Source organism: Colletotrichum destructivum, chromosome 5 (genome assembly GCF_034447905.1).
Source record: "Colletotrichum destructivum chromosome 5, complete sequence".
Classification (NCBI taxonomy): Eukaryota; Fungi; Ascomycota; class Sordariomycetes; order Glomerellales; family Glomerellaceae; genus Colletotrichum; species Colletotrichum destructivum.
The window spans coordinates 1,628,657-1,647,896 of record NC_085900.1 but is presented as its reverse complement, the minus strand read 5'-3'; the positions used below and the strand labels follow the sequence as shown (position 1 = coordinate 1,647,896).

The following is a 19,240-nucleotide window of genomic DNA, read 5'->3' as shown; positions in this document are numbered from 1 at the left end:
GGGGCTCACGGCAAGATCTCCTTACCCTGCCAGTCCCAGAACCGGCCCCTTCCCTCAACCCCGACCTCCTCCGTCAACACCTTGCACATCCTTCCCACGGCGAACTCGGGTTCGAACAGCTTCCCCTTCGGCACCGTGCCCCAGAACCCCTCGGACAGGCCCGTCTTGACGGTGCCCGGGTGATAGGCCACGGCGATGGCCTTGTCGCCGCTGCGTGCGCTGAGCCACAGGTCGAGAGACTTGGCAAGGGAGGTGACGCCAGCCTTGGAGGCGCGGTAGGTGTACCACCCGCCCTTGAGGTTGTCCGAAGTCGACCCGACGCGCGCCGACATGGCGGCCCAGACGGCGTGGCCCGGTGGCAGGCCCCGGTCGTCTTCAGTAGAGGAGGAGGACGTGAGGGCAACGGACTTTCGGGGGAGGAAGGGGGAGAAGTGCTTCATCAGTATCATCTGCCCTAGCGTGTTGACCCTGAACATGTCGAGCGCCTTGTCGTAGTCGACCTGCGTCGGGCTCTTCTCCGGGTGCAGGATGCCGGGGATGGCGAGGGCGAGCCTGAGGTGGTGGGTGGCCTCGGGGAACAGGGCGCGGGCCTCGTCGGCGGCGGCGGCGACGGTGGCCTCGTCGGTGACGTCGACGCGCACGATCTTGAGGCGTGAGGCGGCGTCCTCGGTCTCGAGTGGAGGCAGGCCGAGGGACTCGAGGAGGCGGCCCTTGGCGGCGGTGGTATCGGCCGAGCGGGACGTCGCGAGGACCGGGGCGGAGGTGGTGCGGAGGAGGTGCCGGGTCAGGTGGGCGCCGATGCCGCGGGAGGATGGGGAGACGAGGATCCAGGGGCGGGACATGGTCGGGAGGGGGGGTTTGTCCCGGCGCGGCGGGAGAGACTACGAGCTGTTTTGGGGGGTGGGGGGTAGCCGCTGGCAATTTGAAGCACCTGGGGGGAAAGGGACTGAAGGGCTCTGTGATGTCTGTTCATAGGTACAGCAAGACCCGAGGAGCTGAGGGGGAGGTTTGGGGGGTGTTGAATATCAATGCCAACGGGATACATACACTAATATAAAGCGAGGTTGGAAGCTCAATGTCAGACCAGATACATGTCAGCCATTTACTTTCTCACAGGCTCAGTCACTGCATCAAATGGTTTTCTCCACAAGCTTCAGTCAAAGACATCATGACTTTGGAATGATGGAGAATTGCCCGCAGCGGCGCACCCCATGTAATTACCCACGCAGCAGGTACATAGGTACGTGAGCCCGTCCTTGTAAGAAGGTTTATGGTACGTCATTGGCTGGATTAACATCCGATCTGGGCCGCCAACCTAGCCCCGGCCCCCGGGTCCCCCAGATCGACGACATCTCACTCTACGTTTCACCTGCGAGCTTCGGGTATTCATGATCAATACAATGTTTCTCCTATTCGCCGCAGCTGCTTGAGCAGTGCAGGATGCTTTCAAAGCTTCCTCATGACATGAGAATGAAACAACACACATACGAACACGCACGCGTACATGCACACAGACACACCTGTGAGTGAGCCCGGGGGTATTGCTCACTCTCTTCCCAAAGACCGACCTCGCCCGTACAGCACCTGCCTGCGCATCTCGGTCCTGACAAAAGAAAAAACATCATCGTCAAATTACACATTTCATAAAGGCTATGCCCGTCCAATACAGACCCGCGCGACTGATCCCGGCGATCGGCGGTCTCGCACCGCCGCGATTCCCGAGCAAAGAAGGAAATGGAAAACGAAGAAGGGTAAGAGAGAAGGAAAGGAGAAGAAAGTAGAAAGAAAGAGCAGCCCAGCGGCCCGTCACCCATTATATGATGTCGTAACGATAATCATCCGAATGCCGGCCCCGCGACGCCTCCGTCCTCTCCGCCTGCGCCGCCTCAAGACTGACCCTCGATGCCAGCTGCAGCTCACGGATCAGCGGATTCATAGCGTCTAGCTCGCCTAATATCGTCAACGGCGCCGTCATAACGGCCTGATGCCGGCTGGCCCGGACCCTGCGTGGCATGCTGTGCGACGTCGACGGCCGTCTCGATCTCTGCTCGGCGAAGGCGCCGTCTACATCGTCGAAACCCCCTGCGACGTCGTCCACGGTCCGACGAGAGGAGCGCCGCGACCCGGGTTGCTGTTGATGGTGGTGCTGCTGCAGCGATCGGCTGTGACCGAGTGGCCGGCCCGTTCTGCAAACGCGCACGTCGTGTCTCGCATCGCGGCTGATGCGCTGTGACTCGTAGATGTAGTCCTCCTCCTCGTCGTGGAGCGGCCATTCGACCGGGCGGGGGCCCAGGAAGGGGTGGTCAGGGAGGCCGCGGAGCTCACTCATGCACCTCTCGAGCCGTTCGATGAAGAGCATCTGATTGCGCTCCTGCTGGTGCATGCGCATCTCGAGACGCTCTTGGTTCAAGAGCATCTCGTGTGCAAGGTCGTTGACGCGTGCGCTTCGAAGGTTGGCGTAGTGGTTGCGGAGCTCGCGGGCCGATGTGTTCAGGAACCCGACAGAACCTTCTTCCCCAGAACGGCTTTTGGGGCGCAGAGTCGCCGTCTCGTCCGCGTCGCCGTCTTGAAGCGCGGGCTCCCGCTTGCTGCTCCCGCTGGCGTGCCCTTGGTCCCTGGAAACGCTGAGGAGGGCTGGGTTCGTGTTTCCAACCGTGTACGGGCGAGCGACGTGCGTCGGGCCCTGCCGCGGTGTCTGGTTGCCGGCGAAGGGCGGGTGTGAAACTTCGATTACGGTCATGGGCGAGTTGAGAGTCGAAGCCGACCATCTCTCGTCAACGGAAAGCGAGGGGATCACCTCGGCAACGGGCATGATGGCGCTCAAGCGAGGGCCGGCGCCGGAGCCGGGTTTGGGGAACGCTGCGATGCTGCCAGCGATGGACTGGTCACCCTCGGCGGGATCTACGCGGGCCTGATCGTCAGAGTCGAAGAAGCTGAAGCGGTTCAAGTACAACCGATGCGCGTCCGTCAACGAGAGCGTGGCAGAGTCGGCACGCGACGTCCGAGTCCCGCGTGGATGCGGGTGGCTACCGTCCATCTCCGCGAAGTGTGCGTCACTCGCATCGGATGGCGCGAAACTGCCGATGCGATCCAAGAGCGGCACCGAGCTCGCCCAGCTGGTACGGTGAAGACTCCCCCACCGACGGGGAGGTTCGGAGCTCATCGTGCTGTCCCTGACGTCGCCATTGCCTACGGCGATCGAGATCCTTTGATAATCTTCCGTCATATCGGCCAGAAGCGGCGTCTTTTCCCAGTTTATCGTCGGGGTCTCCTGGGCAGTCTCCCAGCCAGGCGTCAACTCTTCTCGAGCAGTCTCCCATCCCGGTGTCTCGGCTTCTTGAGTGGCCTGCCAGTCTGTGATGTTGACCGAGGTGCCGTTCGCAAGACCAGCTGGCGACTTGTTGTGCGACTTGGACATGCTGGCTAGGTTCGTGGCAGACAGCTTCGTCTCGATGCAATGGACAGGGAGATGGCCTTTGAAGCCGAAAGTCCCGTCGCGAGAAGGAAGCCGTAGTGAACTAATGGCCGTGTCGCAGGTCCTCGGCCTCGGAGTCACCTCACCGTCCTCGTCATGTTGCGCCTGTTTCGCCAGAGCTTTGATTGCCTCCATGTCCCGCTGCTTGAGAGACCTTACACGCTCTTTTCGGCTCTGTCTCGATTCCGCGGTCCTCGTTGACGGGTTCCGAGAGGCCACGGACTCGGCGACCAAGGTGGTCTGCGCCGTGTCGCTGCTTCCCGGCCGGGCAACATACGACTGTCTAGGTGTTGCGGACGGCAAGTCTGGGCGCACGATGGACGCCATGGAGTAAGCCTTTGCGGACCGCGCGCTTGAGACCACGGGCTCCGATAACTCTGTTGTCGCGATACTCGGACTAATGGAGTATGACTCTGAGAGGGCAGCAGGACTTAGCTGGGGTGCGTCGCATGCTGCATTCTGGCCCCGCGAGTTGCCGCCGATTAATCCGGCAATCGAACGTTGGCTATCTAGTAGAGGATCCTCTCGAGGCCTCACTATCTTGATACTCGATCTGCGCGGCGGCAAGGTAATGTTCTCAGGACGCTTAGGGGCTGATTTGGTCCTGGGCTTCCGTGGGCTTCGACTTGCCGCCTGTGACAGAGAGCTTTCGTCCCTGGCGAAGACGAAACCCTTGTCGAGACTGCCGTTGGGCCTTCTGCCTGCAGGAACAGGATCTGCGGGCAGTTCGGCATACTGTGGTGGGGGTGGGGGCATGCGATCGCGATGCGTCTTGGTCGAAGGATGCCCGCGCATACTTCCTGGTGGCGTGGTGTACGGCGTCCTCGGTGGGCTCATGGGAGTCGAGTTGATCTTGGGCCAGATGGACACGGAGCCCTTGGCTCGCCTCCGGGTGCTCGTCGTGTTGACGGTGCTGAGTGTCGAGACGGACCCCTTCTCGCTGACAGTCTTGAGAACAGTGACCGAGCGCTCACTGGCATAAGGCCTGGCGAAGCCATTTCCGCTTTCTTCGTCGCTGCTCCGCACTGGGGGAGTTGGCGGGAGCGGCGGTGTGGCGTTGAAGATTGCGAGGGCCCAATCGGAATCCGGCCCTACGTGGCAGTACTCCAATGGAATGGAAATTGCGATATGCGAGTTGCCGCTGGCCGTCTTGGACGCGACGGCAGAGTTGGGAAGGCCTGCGGTGAGAGGCCGACGGGCAGGCGACTCGGACCTTGCCCGCGTACGCGGGCGGCGCAGCTTCTTGAGGAGCCCCCATTTCTCGGACTGTTCTTGCGGCTCGGCAGTATCCTCGTCGAACACGGACTGTGGAGGGAATTCCGGCGGCGGCGACGTGGTCCTGAGAAAATCGATGAGGTCTGCCATGCCCTCTCTGTCGCTATTGCCTCTGGCTCTCGCGCGGACTGCGCCCCATTCGGAGTCGCCATCTGCCGTGTCCACCCTGCCGAGGGCCTGTGTGAAGAGGTCATTGGACGAGCGTGCCGTGCGAGGGTAGAAGCTCCGTTCCAAGTCGCTGTCGAAACTGTCAAAGGTACCCCGGCGACCTCTGGTGAGTGTCAGGTCGAGGCGCGGCGGACCCGACTCTGAAGAGACGACCATGACCTCGCTGCGTCCGTTGAGGTTGTTCTCTGAGAAGCCCATTGCGTCGAGCCGAGTAGTGATCGAGAGGCTTCAGAGGTGTAAACTGATGATGGTTTGGGACGTCATGCCCGAGAAATTTACCGTAGACCGGGCGAGGTGTTGATGGGCGCAAGACGTTTGGAGCAAGTCGCACAATGATGGTGGATCTCTTCTTGGACGAGCGAGCGAGCGAGCGACTTGCCTGCGGCGCAGCAAGCGAATCTGGACGGACAACGAGGGTCTCGCTTGGTGACACCCCGTCGACGAAATGGAATGACGGATGATCACGCAACCGGGATGAGAGGTGGATCGGAGGTTGATGTGCTCCTGGGGCTTAAAAACGACGTCTGTTCATCGCCTCCCAAGAGATGAAGAAGGGGAGGGTGGAGGGAGGTGGAGGTGAAGGGAGGGAGGAGAAAAAGGGCCGTAAGAGACAAACGGACGGAGAGAGAGAAAGGGAAGAGAGGTGCCGCAATATTAAGTCAAGGGTCGTGCAGCAGCACTTGGATCATCTCTCGCTCTTTTCCTGAGCGCAGGGACGCGGATGGGCAGGATCGATATTTGTTCTTATCCCTCCGGGCGACCGTTGGAACGAACGAGCGAACATGCGGGAGGGGAGGCAGACGGTGGCAGATGGCGACCAGTGGAAGCGTCAAACCATCGCGGGGAGGCGTCCGTGCAAAATGGTGGGAACGAGTGTTAGTGGCCTGGAGGCTGACGCCACGGCCAGACCTCTCGAGTTACCTCTTACTGTCTCTCTGCCTTTCTCTATCTCTCTTTCCAGCCAAGCTAGTGTTGGGCGGCCAGGTTGTCACCAAGGGAAGGGAAGAAGAAGCGACGGCGGCGCACAACGGGAAGAGAGGGGTGTCTACTACGCCTCAGGGCAGGTCAAGGGAGGAACAAGGCGTCACTAAGAGCTTTAGTCGGTTGTCTAGGGGCCGCTTGGTGAGCTCGTGGCGCTGAGACTCGGGGGGTCAAGATGCCTCGTCTACGAAGTTTTTCTTTCTTTTTCTTGTTATTCCCTTTGGTCTGGGCAGCTCGGGGCGCGGCGTCCACGAGGGTTCTCCAGAGATACCTGAGGAGTGGGAACCCGGGGGCGCGAACTAGGCGTGGCCAAGTAACGAAGAATGAGTAGGCAGATGGAAGAAGGACCAGTTGACAGCGCCACACTGGAGCCGTGATGTTTCTTTTGTCGGCGCCTTGCAGACTGTAGCCAGACGACGGCCCACCAGTTGGAGGTGTGCTACTCTACTCAGTTTGAAAAGAGGCTTGGGCGGAGACAGAAACAGAGAGAGAGAGAGAGAGGCTTAAGCCCAGTCCCGAAGTGAGATAGATGACATCCCCCCGTTGGCTTCTGATATGTGACGCGACGAAACTCGGCATCGGCGGCGGAAAGTGAGGACGACATAGGGAGGGAGGGAGGGAGGGAGGAAACCTCGGTGCGGGCATCCTGATGCAGCGACGAAGCTTGGGTCAATAGCTGCAAGGGAACATTGCTTTTTCTTCTTCTCCTTCTCTTTGTCCATGGACTGTCTGCCATGGTTCGGAGGGAAAATGGGCATGCAGGTAGACAGCAGACAACAGACAACAGACCAGTAGGATGAGAAAGAGGGAGGGGGCTGCAGAGATGGCAGGCGGAACAGGGGGGGGGGGATGAGGAGAAACGACGATCATCAGGTTTGACGCGCGTGGCATAAGGGATCTGGCCCGTCACCCATTCTCTCGGTTGAAGGGGGGAGGACGATGTCGAGGTGTCTACGAATACAAATAGGGACCCAGAAAGCAGCAGGGGGGAGGGATGGGGGCGGCCGGCAAGGAGAGGTGACGCCGGACGGCCCCAGGACGCTGGGTGACCCCGGCAAGGGATAGATGCGGTAGGGGTAGGGCTCTGATGCATGCGCTCGCGCGCAGCGCTGCGTAGCAGCTGCAGTAGCATCTGCATCATGATGCAGCGAAGCGAAGCGAAGCGATTGCGACGGGAGAGATCGCTGCGGCGGCCAATGTGTAGTGACGGTTAGATGGAATGATTGGGTGAGAGAGCCTGTGAGTGGGTGATAGAGTGAGTGGTAGAGTGAGTGGTAGAGTGAGCGAGATCCCGAGAGAGAGATCTGTTTCTCTCATTCGGTCTCCCCCGTGTAACAAGTTGGGCAGCAGCCTGAGTGTCAGACGTTGGATGAAGGGGGGACAGCCATCCTGGGATACGTCCAGGATTTGTTTGTGCTTGCCTCGACCAACCTGATACTTGGTCAGTGTCTCCTTGTGTGTTTGTCCTTGTTGTCCGGCCTCGTGGTTGGGTCGTCGATCCACAAGAGTAGTAATAGAAGTAGTTTTCGACTAGAGCAATTCGACCCCCGAAGGGCAGTGATGTGACGCGGTTCGGTTTTCATATGGCAGACAGGATTGGAGCTAACGGCAAAGCTGGCGCCTCGCTAACTCGACTACGTGTTTGGCCGCGAGAGTGGCAGGACGTTTGTGGCTTGCTCGCAGGGCCATGTGTGTGTTTCCATTGTGTCTATCGAAGGGGAAATAAGGGTACGACCATGACGGAATACACACACGTTGGAATCGGTTGTTCTCCTCGGCTGGAGATGCCCTCACGAAGAGATGTTGTGTGCCGCCGTACTGGTGTACACACAGCGCCTCTAGACTTACTCCTTGGACTTTGATCTCAAGAATGGGAAAGAGTTCTAAATAATTTTCCCCCGTATCATCGCCCCCAATCCCCAGTGACCAAGAAACAGGAGCAAGACGGGACACTTGGAGGCTGGAAAGCCAAGGCCGGCCGGCTGTCCCAACGCCGGCAGCGGGCTCGAGCGCTAGCTCGCTCTTAGCGCTACAGACTGCAGACGGTAGTCCCACAAGAAGACAGAGTCCAAGTGGTAAGTACCTAGATAGGTGGGTAGGTATCTAGGCACCTGGGAAATCAGTAAACGTCAACAGAGCACAGAACAGAGTAGGTAGGCACACGGCTTATCATAGAAGCAACGAACGGGCACTCGTTAATGCTTCAGCTCCGATATGCTTATCTGCTTCTGCAGCGCACACGCGATGCAACGGTCTTTCCGCTCGTGGGTCAATTGCATCAAGCCATAGCCTGTGTGCCTGTGTACCTACCTAGTAGTCGTGAACCTCACCTACTACGTTGGTAGGTGTACAAGCAATGTCAAGAATGCTATCCAAACCCTCCACTCGAGAGTCAATTCAAAGCTTCGGGTGCTGGAAGCCCCGCCCTTGCTCCGATGCAACGCTGCCCACAGCGGCAACCCATCCCAGTATCCCAGCAACTCAGCTCTGTCAGCTCTGCACTGCACCTTTGACGATCCATGCACAACCAGCCCAGCATGCAAGCGCACATGCCCATCCCGCTCGCTTAACTTATCCCAAGATCTCCGAGATGTGTCGGATGCGTCTCCTTCCATCCCCCTGCCGTCCGTCGTGCCGGGTGCTGCGTGCGTCCCCCCGAGAGGGATCCTCCCTGCCCTTTGCCCTCCGCGCTCTTCTCTCTTCCCGTTTCCACACCACACTCTTCAACTACTCCATTCCTCGACGGATACTCTGCGCTCTGCTCTCCCTCCCTCTCCTCTTCGGCTCTCCCACATTCCCCCCCCTGACGTGACATGCCACTGCCGCCCCCGTCGACCGACGACAACCGCATCGCTCAAGGAAAGCGGGCCGGATCGCCATGCGGCCGGCTACTCACTAAGGTACTCACTGTCTGCAAGGTGCTGCTCGTATCCCTCGCGCCGCTCCCAGACCCCCACTATCATCCTCTTCGTCTTCAGTCCATCAAATCCCATTAAAACACATCGTCGTATTCAACACAGCCGGTCCTGTTCATAACCCCCTCCTCCTCCTCCTCCTCCTCCTCCTCCGCCAGACCCCGGTCCTCCCAACACCCCGCCCTCTGTCTCTCATCCCCTCTCAGTCGCCCACTGCCAGTGACAAGCCGAAACAAGGTTCCCGGAACCGAGAAGAAAGAAATCCCAGGCAAGCCCCGCGTGCGCCGTGCCGAGCGCTGCCCGACACGAGCGAGACCCAGACTCGACTAGCCCCGAGCATTTCCAACCCCCCCTCCCTCCCCCCATATGGGAGATACAAAAGGGTCAGGGACCATGGATCTTCCAAGACCATGGTTTACCGGGGGCTTGCCAGCGGAACAGGAGAACAGGGGACACCCTCTCCTCCCGTTGCGCCGTCTGCCCGGTTGCCAACCATCGTCCATCCCATCAGTCCAAAGCCGTCAAAACCTTCAGACGAACGAATGACAGGTGTCTTGGCCATTCGTCATCACTTTGCTCGCTATCTTCGTGCCATCCCAGTTGCACATCCTCTTCATCCTCCACCTTCTCTCCCGCCGGCGTTCCACTTAATGTTTCTCTCCCTCCCCTCTTTCTGCATCGTGAATCAAACCCATGATTCACCCGTCTCGAGTCACTCAGAGACAAGGCTTCTCATCCATCTAAAACCCTCGCTCCGCCCAAAGAAAAGAAATGAAGAGGTATACATAAAAAATGATTTGAAAAGAAAAAGAAAGAAAAAAAGCCAGACCTGCCGAGACCTAGGCTTGGGGGGGGGGGGGGGGGGGGGGGGGGGGGGCGAAAGAGCAACCCGACTTTCCAGGACGGCCCCGGAGGCTAGGAGGCTAAGGCCCCTGATGTTTATCTCCAGTCCCTCGAGGCCGATCCTCGTATCGTCAAAGACACGCCCGCCATAATTGCCATGTGGTTTCCCGGTCCCGAACACGTTTTTCCCGCTTTGTTTTTTTGGTTCCGTTCGGTCGAAACGTTTGCTTCCTTCTTTCACACAAACACCCCCTCTTGCCACGCCCAACAAAGATATAGCTGAGCAATTTGAGAGAGAGAGAGATAGAGAGAAAAGCCCCGTCCAGTGCATCTCGGCCGGCACTCGGACACACACACACACACACACACACCTGTGACTACCCATACCCCTAAGCGTCCGGTACCGCCAGTCAAGATCTCCCCAGCCAACCATATATCTGGCCTTTCCATCCATGGAGTCCAAGTCCGACTGGTGTACAAGTGATGGGCACTTTCTACTTCTTTCTCTCTCTCTCTCTCTCTCTCACACACACACACACTTGCGGTCCGCCAAACCAAAGTTTAGCATCGTGACCAACCAGTCCCGCCGCGAGGGCGGAAACCAACTGCGGCGCCGGCCATAACCCGAGACTTACTTACGAAACGGCGTCCGTATAAGCCTCGTCTCACCAGCCCGTCCTTTCTGTGCGGGAAACACAGTTAGCTCGTCTGTGTCCCGAGTCCAACCTGCCGAGTCCCTCCAAGAGCAAAAGGCGCAGAGGCAACTAGCTGCTACTAGTAGTCGAACGGCCGACGCCTCCTTTCCCCCCAAAACCCCTCGCCGCCGCATACAACACACACACGACGGCTGGCTATCGTCTTTTCTCGAACAGAAGCCCCAAACGGGCGAGGCGAAGGGCTTGGTGCACACACGCAGATCTCTTAAGCTTTCCCCACTAATTCTTGCTGGCTGCCTTGTTTTTGTTCTTTCCCACTCGCTCATTAAATCAGACTACGCGTGTAACGATCACTGGCGCGGACTCGCACTTTAACCCTCTCGTCATATCTTGTTTTCCCCGTGTCCCCCCTCCCGGCTAGCAAGCCAAGCAAGCCACGCGACGCGACTCATGATTTGACCTGAACAACCCCCCCGAGGCGTGCCTCGCTCCCTGCATGTCTTAGTCCGCCCCCAACTGGAACCCGTTCCGTCTCAATAGTCTACGAATGAGACGGACAGAAGAAGACAGAGAAAAAGAAAAGTGTAGAGAAATGGGGGCAGCAAAGGTTCCTCCAACGCCCGGGCTCTTTGCCCGGGAAATTCCCAGATCCCAAGAGAGCGGTGCCTGGACTCGACAGGGCTCCTTGGTCAAGGGTCGCTCTCTCTGCACTTCATCGTGGGCCTTGCGGCATCTTTTCTATCGTCCCAAGAGTCCCGCGCTTGGGAGGGGAACCTTTGGCCGCACGTCCTCACTCACGATCTACGATTGCGCATCACGCTGTCCGGTACCACGAGAGGGCGGGATACTGTTCCCGGGCCCCTGCACAAGCTGTGCGCTTCATCCACGCTGTCTGTCTACTTACGACATTATGCTTCTGTTGGCCTCTCTCACTCCCTTCCCACACACGCGCGCAGAGAATCCTAGTTTCATGTACACTCGAGGCGATCTACCTCTGCTGCTGCATCCTCGGACTAAATTCCTGCAGGGTACCAGGTTCTCTCGCCCTTTTCACTATCCCCAAAGTCTCCTAAATTCAGATGCATCCTGTCCGTTGCCCCTGCCCCTGCTATCCATGACTAGGCCAAATGTTGAGAGGCAACAGCTTTCCGCCCTTCGCAAAAAATGCTAGATGCCCCTGGTGCCCCCTTGTGTAGACCTGTAACGCCAGGGGTTCAAATGTGTCCCCTTTTCAGTGATGCAAACCCTTTTACCCCCCAAGCCAGGCCATGTATCAAGTCTAATCTACAAAGTCAGAAAATCGTCGTGTTTTGAGTTGACTCCCTTAACGTCTGGGTGGCTTCCTCTGAATGAACGGATCAGCCTTCGGCTTCTTCCTGTTGATGGCAGGGCCATTCTGTCCATTCTGTCCATTCTGTCCCGGAGGCTGGCAACCACGTTAGTCGTGTGGAAATTTTAAGAATACAAATTGTAAAAAATTGCGAAAACAACCATGGCAAAGAAGATTTGCTTTGAAAATGGTGCGCACTTACTCTTGGGGGCAGATTACGGTTATGTGGCAGAGAGGCGTTCCCAGACGGCATCCTGGCATCGACTGTCGGCTCCATCGCCGGCGGTCGTGCGGCTGGTGTCAGACCGAGGGCTACCATTGCAGACGGATCCTTCGCCTTCTTCGGCTCCTTCGGCGTGTAGTGGCTCATCGACTTGGGCCCCGTCGGGGGCGGTCTGTTCGAAGGTCGATTCGGTTCCGTCGCCATCTGTACATGTCATGTTAGGAGCTGGGGGGAAAACTTGTCTGATTGCATCATTGCTTGCGCCGTGTTCACATACCCGCTTCGAGCCGCGCTGCCCTTCGGCGGTGGCATCGGACGCTCTCTTCTTGGACTCCAACTTCGGGGTCGATGACTGGATGATGGGGGGCCGGTCAGAGCTGCGGGCGACGGCAGGCTGCACCTCGCCTTTCTCATTGATCCGCTCAATGCGGTTGTTGCCTTCCCAGGAACCCGGGCGCCGATCCGTGACTGTGTAGTTCGTCGGTGGTTGTTGAGGAGGCTGCGTTACCTTTCGGGATTGCGCTGCTGTGTACGAGACATCTTTCGTCTCAATCATATTGACACCATGTTGTTGCTCCGCCATCTCGACGTCGGAGGCATCCTGCAGCACCTGTCTTGACAGCGGAGACGATGGCCTCATGACACTGGGCTTCCGCAGCATCGATATGACGTCTCCCTTCGTGTAGAGAGACCGTTGCTTCGCGTTAGTGATGAGCTTGTTCCAAAACTCACCCTGCACCAACGCTCTTGAATCGCCCAGAATCCACAGTGATGATTTGGCACGGGTCAGACCGACGTTCATACGCCTGATGTCCTTGACGAAACCAATGCCGCCGGTAGGATCGGCTCGAACGCAAGAGAAGATGATGATCTCGCACTCTCGACCCTGGAAGGCATCCGTAGTGTTGAACTCAATGTCATCTGTGATGGCCTCTCCGAATTGACGGGAGAACTGCCACTTGAGCTCCTGCAGCTGGGCTTTGTATGGAGTAATGATGCCGATCTTGCCACGAATGTCGTAGTTCCGTCCAAAGTCTGCCTTGAACCGTTCGTAGAGCTGCATAGCAACTCTCAACTCTGCATGGTTCACCAACGAGCGGCCCTTACTACCCTTCGACTGGGTACCCTCGACATCGAAGAATCGGTAAGGGCCGAGGAGAGCACTTGCGTGCCAGGGTTGGCGGCGCAGCGCGCTCATGTCCTCACCGTCAACGAGCTTGCCCTCGTAGAATTCTGTGCTGGGGAACAAGCTGATCTCGGGGTGCATCCGGTATTGGCGATCGAGAAGATGGACGTAGTCGGGATGGTTCTGTTGCATTCGGACGAACAAGCTTTGGTCGTAGCCAAATCTAGCGGCAGACTGAGAAAGCACTGTTGGGGGCAACTGCTTCGGATCACCGACGAGAATGCACTTGGTGCAACCGTACTTCAGGGGGATCAGGGCGCTGAGTTCCACACACTGCGCAGCCTCGTCGATGATGACCGTCTCGAACTCGACATTGAGGTTCTTGAACATCTCGTGACCGCTTCCACTGAGAGTGGCGCAGAGAACTTGCGCACCGTCAAGGATCTCCTGTTGTATCTGCCGGCGGCGGATCTCGGCCTCGCGACTGACAGTGTTGCCGCTCGCCTTGTCCTCGTCGATTTTGGCACCAATGTTGATCTGGGAACGCTTCAATTGATCGAAGTCCCGCTGCAGAGCCTGCGACAGGGTTCGGTCACCGGCTGCACGGGCTGCATCCAGCCGGGGTCGAAGCTCGGCCAGGTCATCTCTGATCTTGGCTGCTTGATTATGCATCTTATCTCGTTCCTCCTTCGCCTTGCTTTGCGTGGTGTCGCCTTCGAGTCTCTTCTTCACCAGTTCGTCGAGTGTGACATCGCGGACGGCGGCATTGATGGCGTCGCTCCTACCCAGGCGAAGAACGTTGATCTTGTGGAACGAACCATTCATTGTCTTTACACCCTGTTTCAGACGCAACACGAGTTCGTCTACAGCGGCGTTACTGGGAGCGCAGACCAGAAGCTTCTTCGGCATGGCGTTCTGGCCTGCCTGGCCCACAAGCTTGGGTTTTATGGCTGTTCCGGGAGCTTGAATGTTGCCCGTGAGCAGCGAGCCGACCATGGCAACAATGGTCTTCGTCTTGCCCGTACCAGGAGGACTGTGAAGTGTTAACGCGGAAACCAGGAAGGGAGAGCGTTTTTTGGCCTTCTTACCCTTGAATCAAAGTGAAGCCGTCGTTGTCCCTAGCACCCAGAATGGCTTTTGCTTGACCAGGATTCAACTGGTAGTTTTGCATGACGCCCTTGACAGCCTCGTCACCGTACTTCAGGATTGGCGAAGGTTCGGCTTTCAGGACTTCCAGCATGAGGTCGTAGTACTGTAAGCTCTCCAGAGCCGCGTACTCTCGCTCAATGGTCGTCATGTTGGTGATCTTGACGGCTTGGAGTTCAGAGCCGACGCCGAGAGCGTTGGCAGCAAGCAATGGATTATTCTTGCTGTTCAGGCGGTATGTCACTTCCAGCCTTTCCTTCTTGTATGTTGTCTTCCAGATCCGCGCCAACGCATGGGCCTCAGAGTCGTCCGTCAGGGGGCTGATTCCTTTCGAAACCAGGACAATGTCGCCCTCTGACAGCATTCTTTCCTTACTTTCTGCGCTGGGGATGCTTGCAGTCACTTCAAGAAACTTGTCAACGTTCATGCGAGATGCAATCTTGAGGCCATAGGGCTTGGATGTCGTCTCATCTTTAGCAGTCACAAAAGATCTCCAGGCTTCCGAGATCAATAGGCCCAGGAACGTCTGCTTGTACTCCTGGGGCTGGGCGTATGTGCTTGCAACCCGTGTAATGGCCACGGAGCCCGAGGTCGATGGTGGGTCATTGCCCCCATGGAAGATGTCCCACTCCAAGATGGCTTGGTGAAGCTGGTCCATAGGCGGGATCAAGCGAGCACGCATATCCTTTGCTGAGCGCTGTACCTTTACCTTCTTGACCGGGCCACGCGTCTTCTCGAGCAGCGCCCGTTCGCGGCGTCTCGTAGCTTCGTCAACGGCCTTCTGGCCCTGCTGCCCCTTATTGATGAGATTGTTGAGATCCTCATCGCCAGAGTCGTCTTCTTCTTCATCATCGCTGTCAACCAGGATCTGGCTCTTCTGCGGTGCAAGGTCCTTTCCAACAACACCGCTAAGACCCTTCAGCCCCGAGCCCTCGCCGACGTTGGCAGCATCTCGGAGAGCCTGCGCCTTCTTGACCATGTCGGCATCTCTCTTAGCCTTTTCCAACTTGGCTTTCTTGCGCGACTCGATGAGTGCATTTTTGGAGGCTTGTGAGACTACTGGCTCAAGCCTAGGCTTCGGGGGCGGCAATTTGGACACGCTTGACAGGGGAGAAGCCTTCTGGCGAGCCGCCATCTGGTCCAAGATGGAGCGTTTCTTGTCGACAGAACTGCTTAGCTCGAGAACATCCTCCTTGTTCGATCGGCCAATCTGGGAAGTGGAAGTCGATGAGCCGGATTTGGACCATGCGTCGATGAGGCTTTGCTTCTTTGGTTTCTCGGGTTTGAAGACCGGCTGGATCTGGATAATCTCCACATCGTCGTCTTCGCCAAGAGCTTTGAGAAGTTCCGCTCGCTGCTGATCGTTGAGGTTGGTAGAGATGGGATACTTGCCAGTGGTCGACAGCTTGGTGCAGGAGTCTTGAACAAAGGCCTTCGGCTCATGCGGGATCTCAAGTTGGTTCTCACGGAGTCTCGTAAGTAGTTTGGCGACGACCTTGACAGTGACTTCCACCAAATAGAGATCCCTTAACCGAAGCATTCTCACGATGCCAAGGAGGTGACGCTGAGGGTCCTTCAGAAGTTGCTGCATCTTAGACAGGTCTTGTGCCTGCGCCTGCGCCTGCACGCTGGTAGCCTGCAGTGCCGAGGCGAAAAGGCCGTCCTGAGCAAGCATGCCGTCGGCAAGCTCAATAACATCTCGGCAGAAGTCCTGCATCACGTTGATCTCTGCTTGGTGGGACCAGCTGGCTGTGCACTGAAACGCAACCTCGATGTACCTCCAGTGAGCAACCCACCAGCCCGTTACAGCAATCTGCTCGCCATTTTCCAGGGTCCTGGACCTAAGGATTCCCGACGACAAATCGCTGAGAGCTTTGAGCACGTCCTTGGCGGTGTTGATGATGTACCGCGCCGGGCCCCACGCCACGTTGGATGGCTCCATGATTCTCCGTGTTGCGAAAATCATGGAGGACAGCGTGGTGCTGAGTTGCCGTTCAAGCAACACTGTGATTGCTTCTGACTTAGAAGGCTGTTCGGTGATGGACTTTATGAGCTCAGCACTTGCGCTGCTAATGTCGTCTTCGCCATGAACAGTGAAAGCGATGATGGGACGAATGCTTTGGCTCATGAGACACAACTCATTGAGCTGCGGCGACGTGAATTCACACATGCGCTGCAAAACTCGCCCTAGTGCTTCTGCAACCTTGACAAACTGACCGTTGAAACTCTTCCTTGCCGGGGTCACGTTGGTGGGGTCTTTGCGTGAGCCACGAAATCTCTCTACGTTGATCAGAGGGGCCATGGCCATGAGCATCGTCTTTGCCAACAGGAGCTTGCCGGCGAAGAGGTTCTCCAGAAACCCGTCCCATAACTCTGCTGATTTGCGAGTGACCGCCGTCTGGATAGCCGCGTTTTCGTTTTTGCGGAGTTCGAGGTGCTCTTCGGAAGTGGCCCTAGAGTCCAGACTGAGGGCTGCACCGATGACGCTCATAGCTGCTTTGGGCACGCCGAGGGTGTGTTGCTCTTGGCTCTTGGTGTCCGCAGCATCGTTGATAATATCCTTGTACTTGTAGGTGACATTAAGGATCGAGTTAATGTAAACGGACGCGGTACTCGAGACGGCATTGACCGATGGGTCCAGGAATGACCGTAGAACATGGTCTAGAGCGTCTAGACCGGCTCGAACACATGCGGCTCTGCCTTGCTCGCCAATGCTTGCATCATGGACGACTTGCTCGAAAAGTAAATGAAGCAGCTGCTCGCAGGCGTCACTCTTTTGCTGACGCTTGAGGGACTGGATCCACGTGTTGATCCATGAAGTCGTGATGGACTCGACATCGTTGCCGCCATGGCCGTCGTCGTACGTAATGGCGAATGTCAAGGACTGGGCGAGCAGTTGCTTGAAAAGGCGCTGGGAAAGCAGTTGCTCCACGACAACGAATGGTCGCGCGTCGCCTATCGTGTCCCAGAAAGCCTGAGGAGACGTTTCCAGTAATACAGTCAATGCCTGGATGATGAGCAACAGGATTGCCTCCGACTCGCATTGCAGGTGGACGAAAAGGAGGTCGTAAACGCTTGGCTTGACTTCCATGCTTCGGAGGCCATGCAACAAGAGCTTCTCGTCCAGGGTCTTGATGATCCAGTTGACTGCTTTCCAGAAGCGCTCGATCTCTGGTAGGTCTGCGGGGTTCCTGGGATTGCGTTGAGCCACCGACTGGATCGCCTCCATCAGGTTGTCATGAACAGCCCAGGCGAATTGTGCCTCGGTCAGCGACTTCGGTCGCAGGCGTTCCCAAGACTTCTCGGCAAACTGAAGTCGTGTCTTATCCTCTCCGAAAAGGAATTGGGTCATGGCGGGAAGTAAGACATTCTCACCCAACTTCAATGGCTTCTTGCCCGAAAGACGGACGAAGACGAACTGAAAGAGGGTACGCTTGTCCGGCAAGCTGAGGTAGGCCATACAGCACAAGGCCTCATAGACGGTGAGAAGCACTGCGCCCTGGTCTTCGCCTAGGTCGGATCTTTGGAAGAGGCGACCTTCACTTTCGGCCTGCTCGATAATGTCCTTGGCCCACCGGAGACCCTTGTCAATTCGGTCAAAGTCGAATCGGTGAAGGCAGTTTTCGATTCCGGCAACGGCGTCTTCGGGCCATTTTCTACAATCCAGTCAGCACGACTCGTCCCTGTTGGCCGTAACGCTCGAGCGGGTTGGCACTTACTCGGAAAACACCTGGATGTACTTCTTCCGGTACATGTGCCAGTTCAGAACGCATTTGTCGCAGTTGTGGAGGTTAATAGCCACCCTCGTGCCCCAATCGTCGAGCCAGATACCAGCCTTGTCCTTGCCATAGGCGAGTAGCAGACTGGTCCAGTAGACGGTGTCCAGCCGCTCCTTCCATTGTTGTACCCGCTCCTGCTTTTCAAGAGCTGTGATTGTTTCGCCGGCGGTGTTCAGATCTTCATAGTCTTCAAAGTCATCCTCGTCGACCTTGGGGCAGAGAAGGTGATGTTGCGGAGGAATATGGGCGAACTTGCGGTAGCTCTCCTCGAGGATATCCTCGACCGGTTTTGATGATGACATTTTACTGCAGTGGAAGAACCCGTCAAGGCATGTCGTGTGAGTTTTGAAGGTTGCAGAGGTGCAGGATCAGATCGGCGGAGTTGCGTCACGAAGGAGGACGAGTTGAGAAGAGGAGCTTCGCCGATGTGGAGCCGTAGGAAAGATTCGTCGAGCCTGGTGGGAAGGAACACGATCGATGGGGATCGCCGACCGCAAGCTGCTCGCAATCAAGGAGGCGAAGAGAAAGAGTGTAATTCACAAGAAGCAGCGTCGAGACGACACGCACTATCCGTGGGGAGAGATCTGGGGAGGGTGGAAGCTTCGTCGTCGAGTCGAGGGAATGGATTCTTGATTTCGCGGTGCTCGGTCGCCGTCAATCGATACTGTAGATGCGAGCAACGCAAGATTTAAATACTGGCCTCGCCAGCCAACGAAGAAGTAAATAGCCTCCGCTTGGAGAAGCGGCGATGTTGAGGTGGAGGAAGGAAGGAAATGCCCACGATCGTTGGGTGTGGGTGTTTGATTGCTGGGAAAAGAGGCTGACGCCAATCGAAAGTGACGGCAAGAAAGGGTGCTGCAAAAAGGGCACCAGTGACACGCGCCAGCCCGGCTGGGACGCGGCCAGGCGTAAAAATCCATTAAAGCGCATCAAGCCCGTGTCGACAAGGGGGGGGGATGCGAGTGGGTTCGGCTTTCCTATCTCAGGGCACCTCATTGATGCTGACGCCTTGCACCTGTGCTTCATTGACCACTTTTGGCACAAGCATGGAGAGACTTGGGCTGTTGGTGCACAGACCACATCTTAAATCACACTGCAGCTTCCATCTTTTTTGACATCCTTTGATCCAAATCCAATCTTCATCTCGCATCTATTTTGATAACCACTTTCCCTTTCTACCTACTCTGGAAACCAAGCAACAGAGGCTTCGACCAATGTCTTTCTACTTCCTTTCTACTTGACGCATAACAACAGGCATCTTAGCTTGTGGACCGGGAAAAAGCATGTCTGGACAACTCAGCAAAACCAACCCAGGATGTCACA

General features: G+C 57.1%; 3 protein-coding genes across 3 annotated transcripts; all 3 read right to left on the bottom strand.

Moving 5' to 3' along the window:
* Nucleotide 1: 1 nt before the first annotated feature.
* On the bottom strand, nt 2–1,190 carry CDEST_08086 (Putative NAD(P)-binding domain superfamily). Its single transcript, XM_062924245.1, has one exon. The coding sequence runs from the start codon at nt 840–842 to the stop codon at nt 6–8; it is 837 nt and encodes a 278-aa protein (XP_062780296.1). The 5' UTR covers nt 843–1,190; the 3' UTR covers nt 2–5.
* A 218-nt stretch (nt 1,191–1,408) lies between these two features.
* CDEST_08085 (uncharacterized protein) lies at nt 1,409–6,496 on the bottom strand. Its single transcript, XM_062924244.1, has one exon. The coding sequence runs from the start codon at nt 5,114–5,116 to the stop codon at nt 1,814–1,816; it is 3,303 nt and encodes a 1,100-aa protein (XP_062780295.1). The 5' UTR covers nt 5,117–6,496; the 3' UTR covers nt 1,409–1,813.
* Nucleotides 6,497–11,637: 5,141 nt separating this feature from the next.
* On the bottom strand, nt 11,638–18,219 carry CDEST_08084 (Putative uvrD-like helicase, ATP-binding domain, helicase Sen1, DNA2/NAM7 helicase, helicase; the record flags this gene model as incomplete). Its single annotated transcript, XM_062924243.1, has 5 exons — nt 11,638–11,739; nt 11,846–12,070; nt 12,144–14,025; nt 14,081–17,794; nt 17,858–18,219. The coding sequence occupies 5 exons, from the start codon at nt 18,217–18,219 to the stop codon at nt 11,638–11,640; spliced, it is 6,285 nt and encodes a 2,094-aa protein (XP_062780294.1).
* Nucleotides 18,220–19,240: the final 1,021 nt, after the last annotated feature.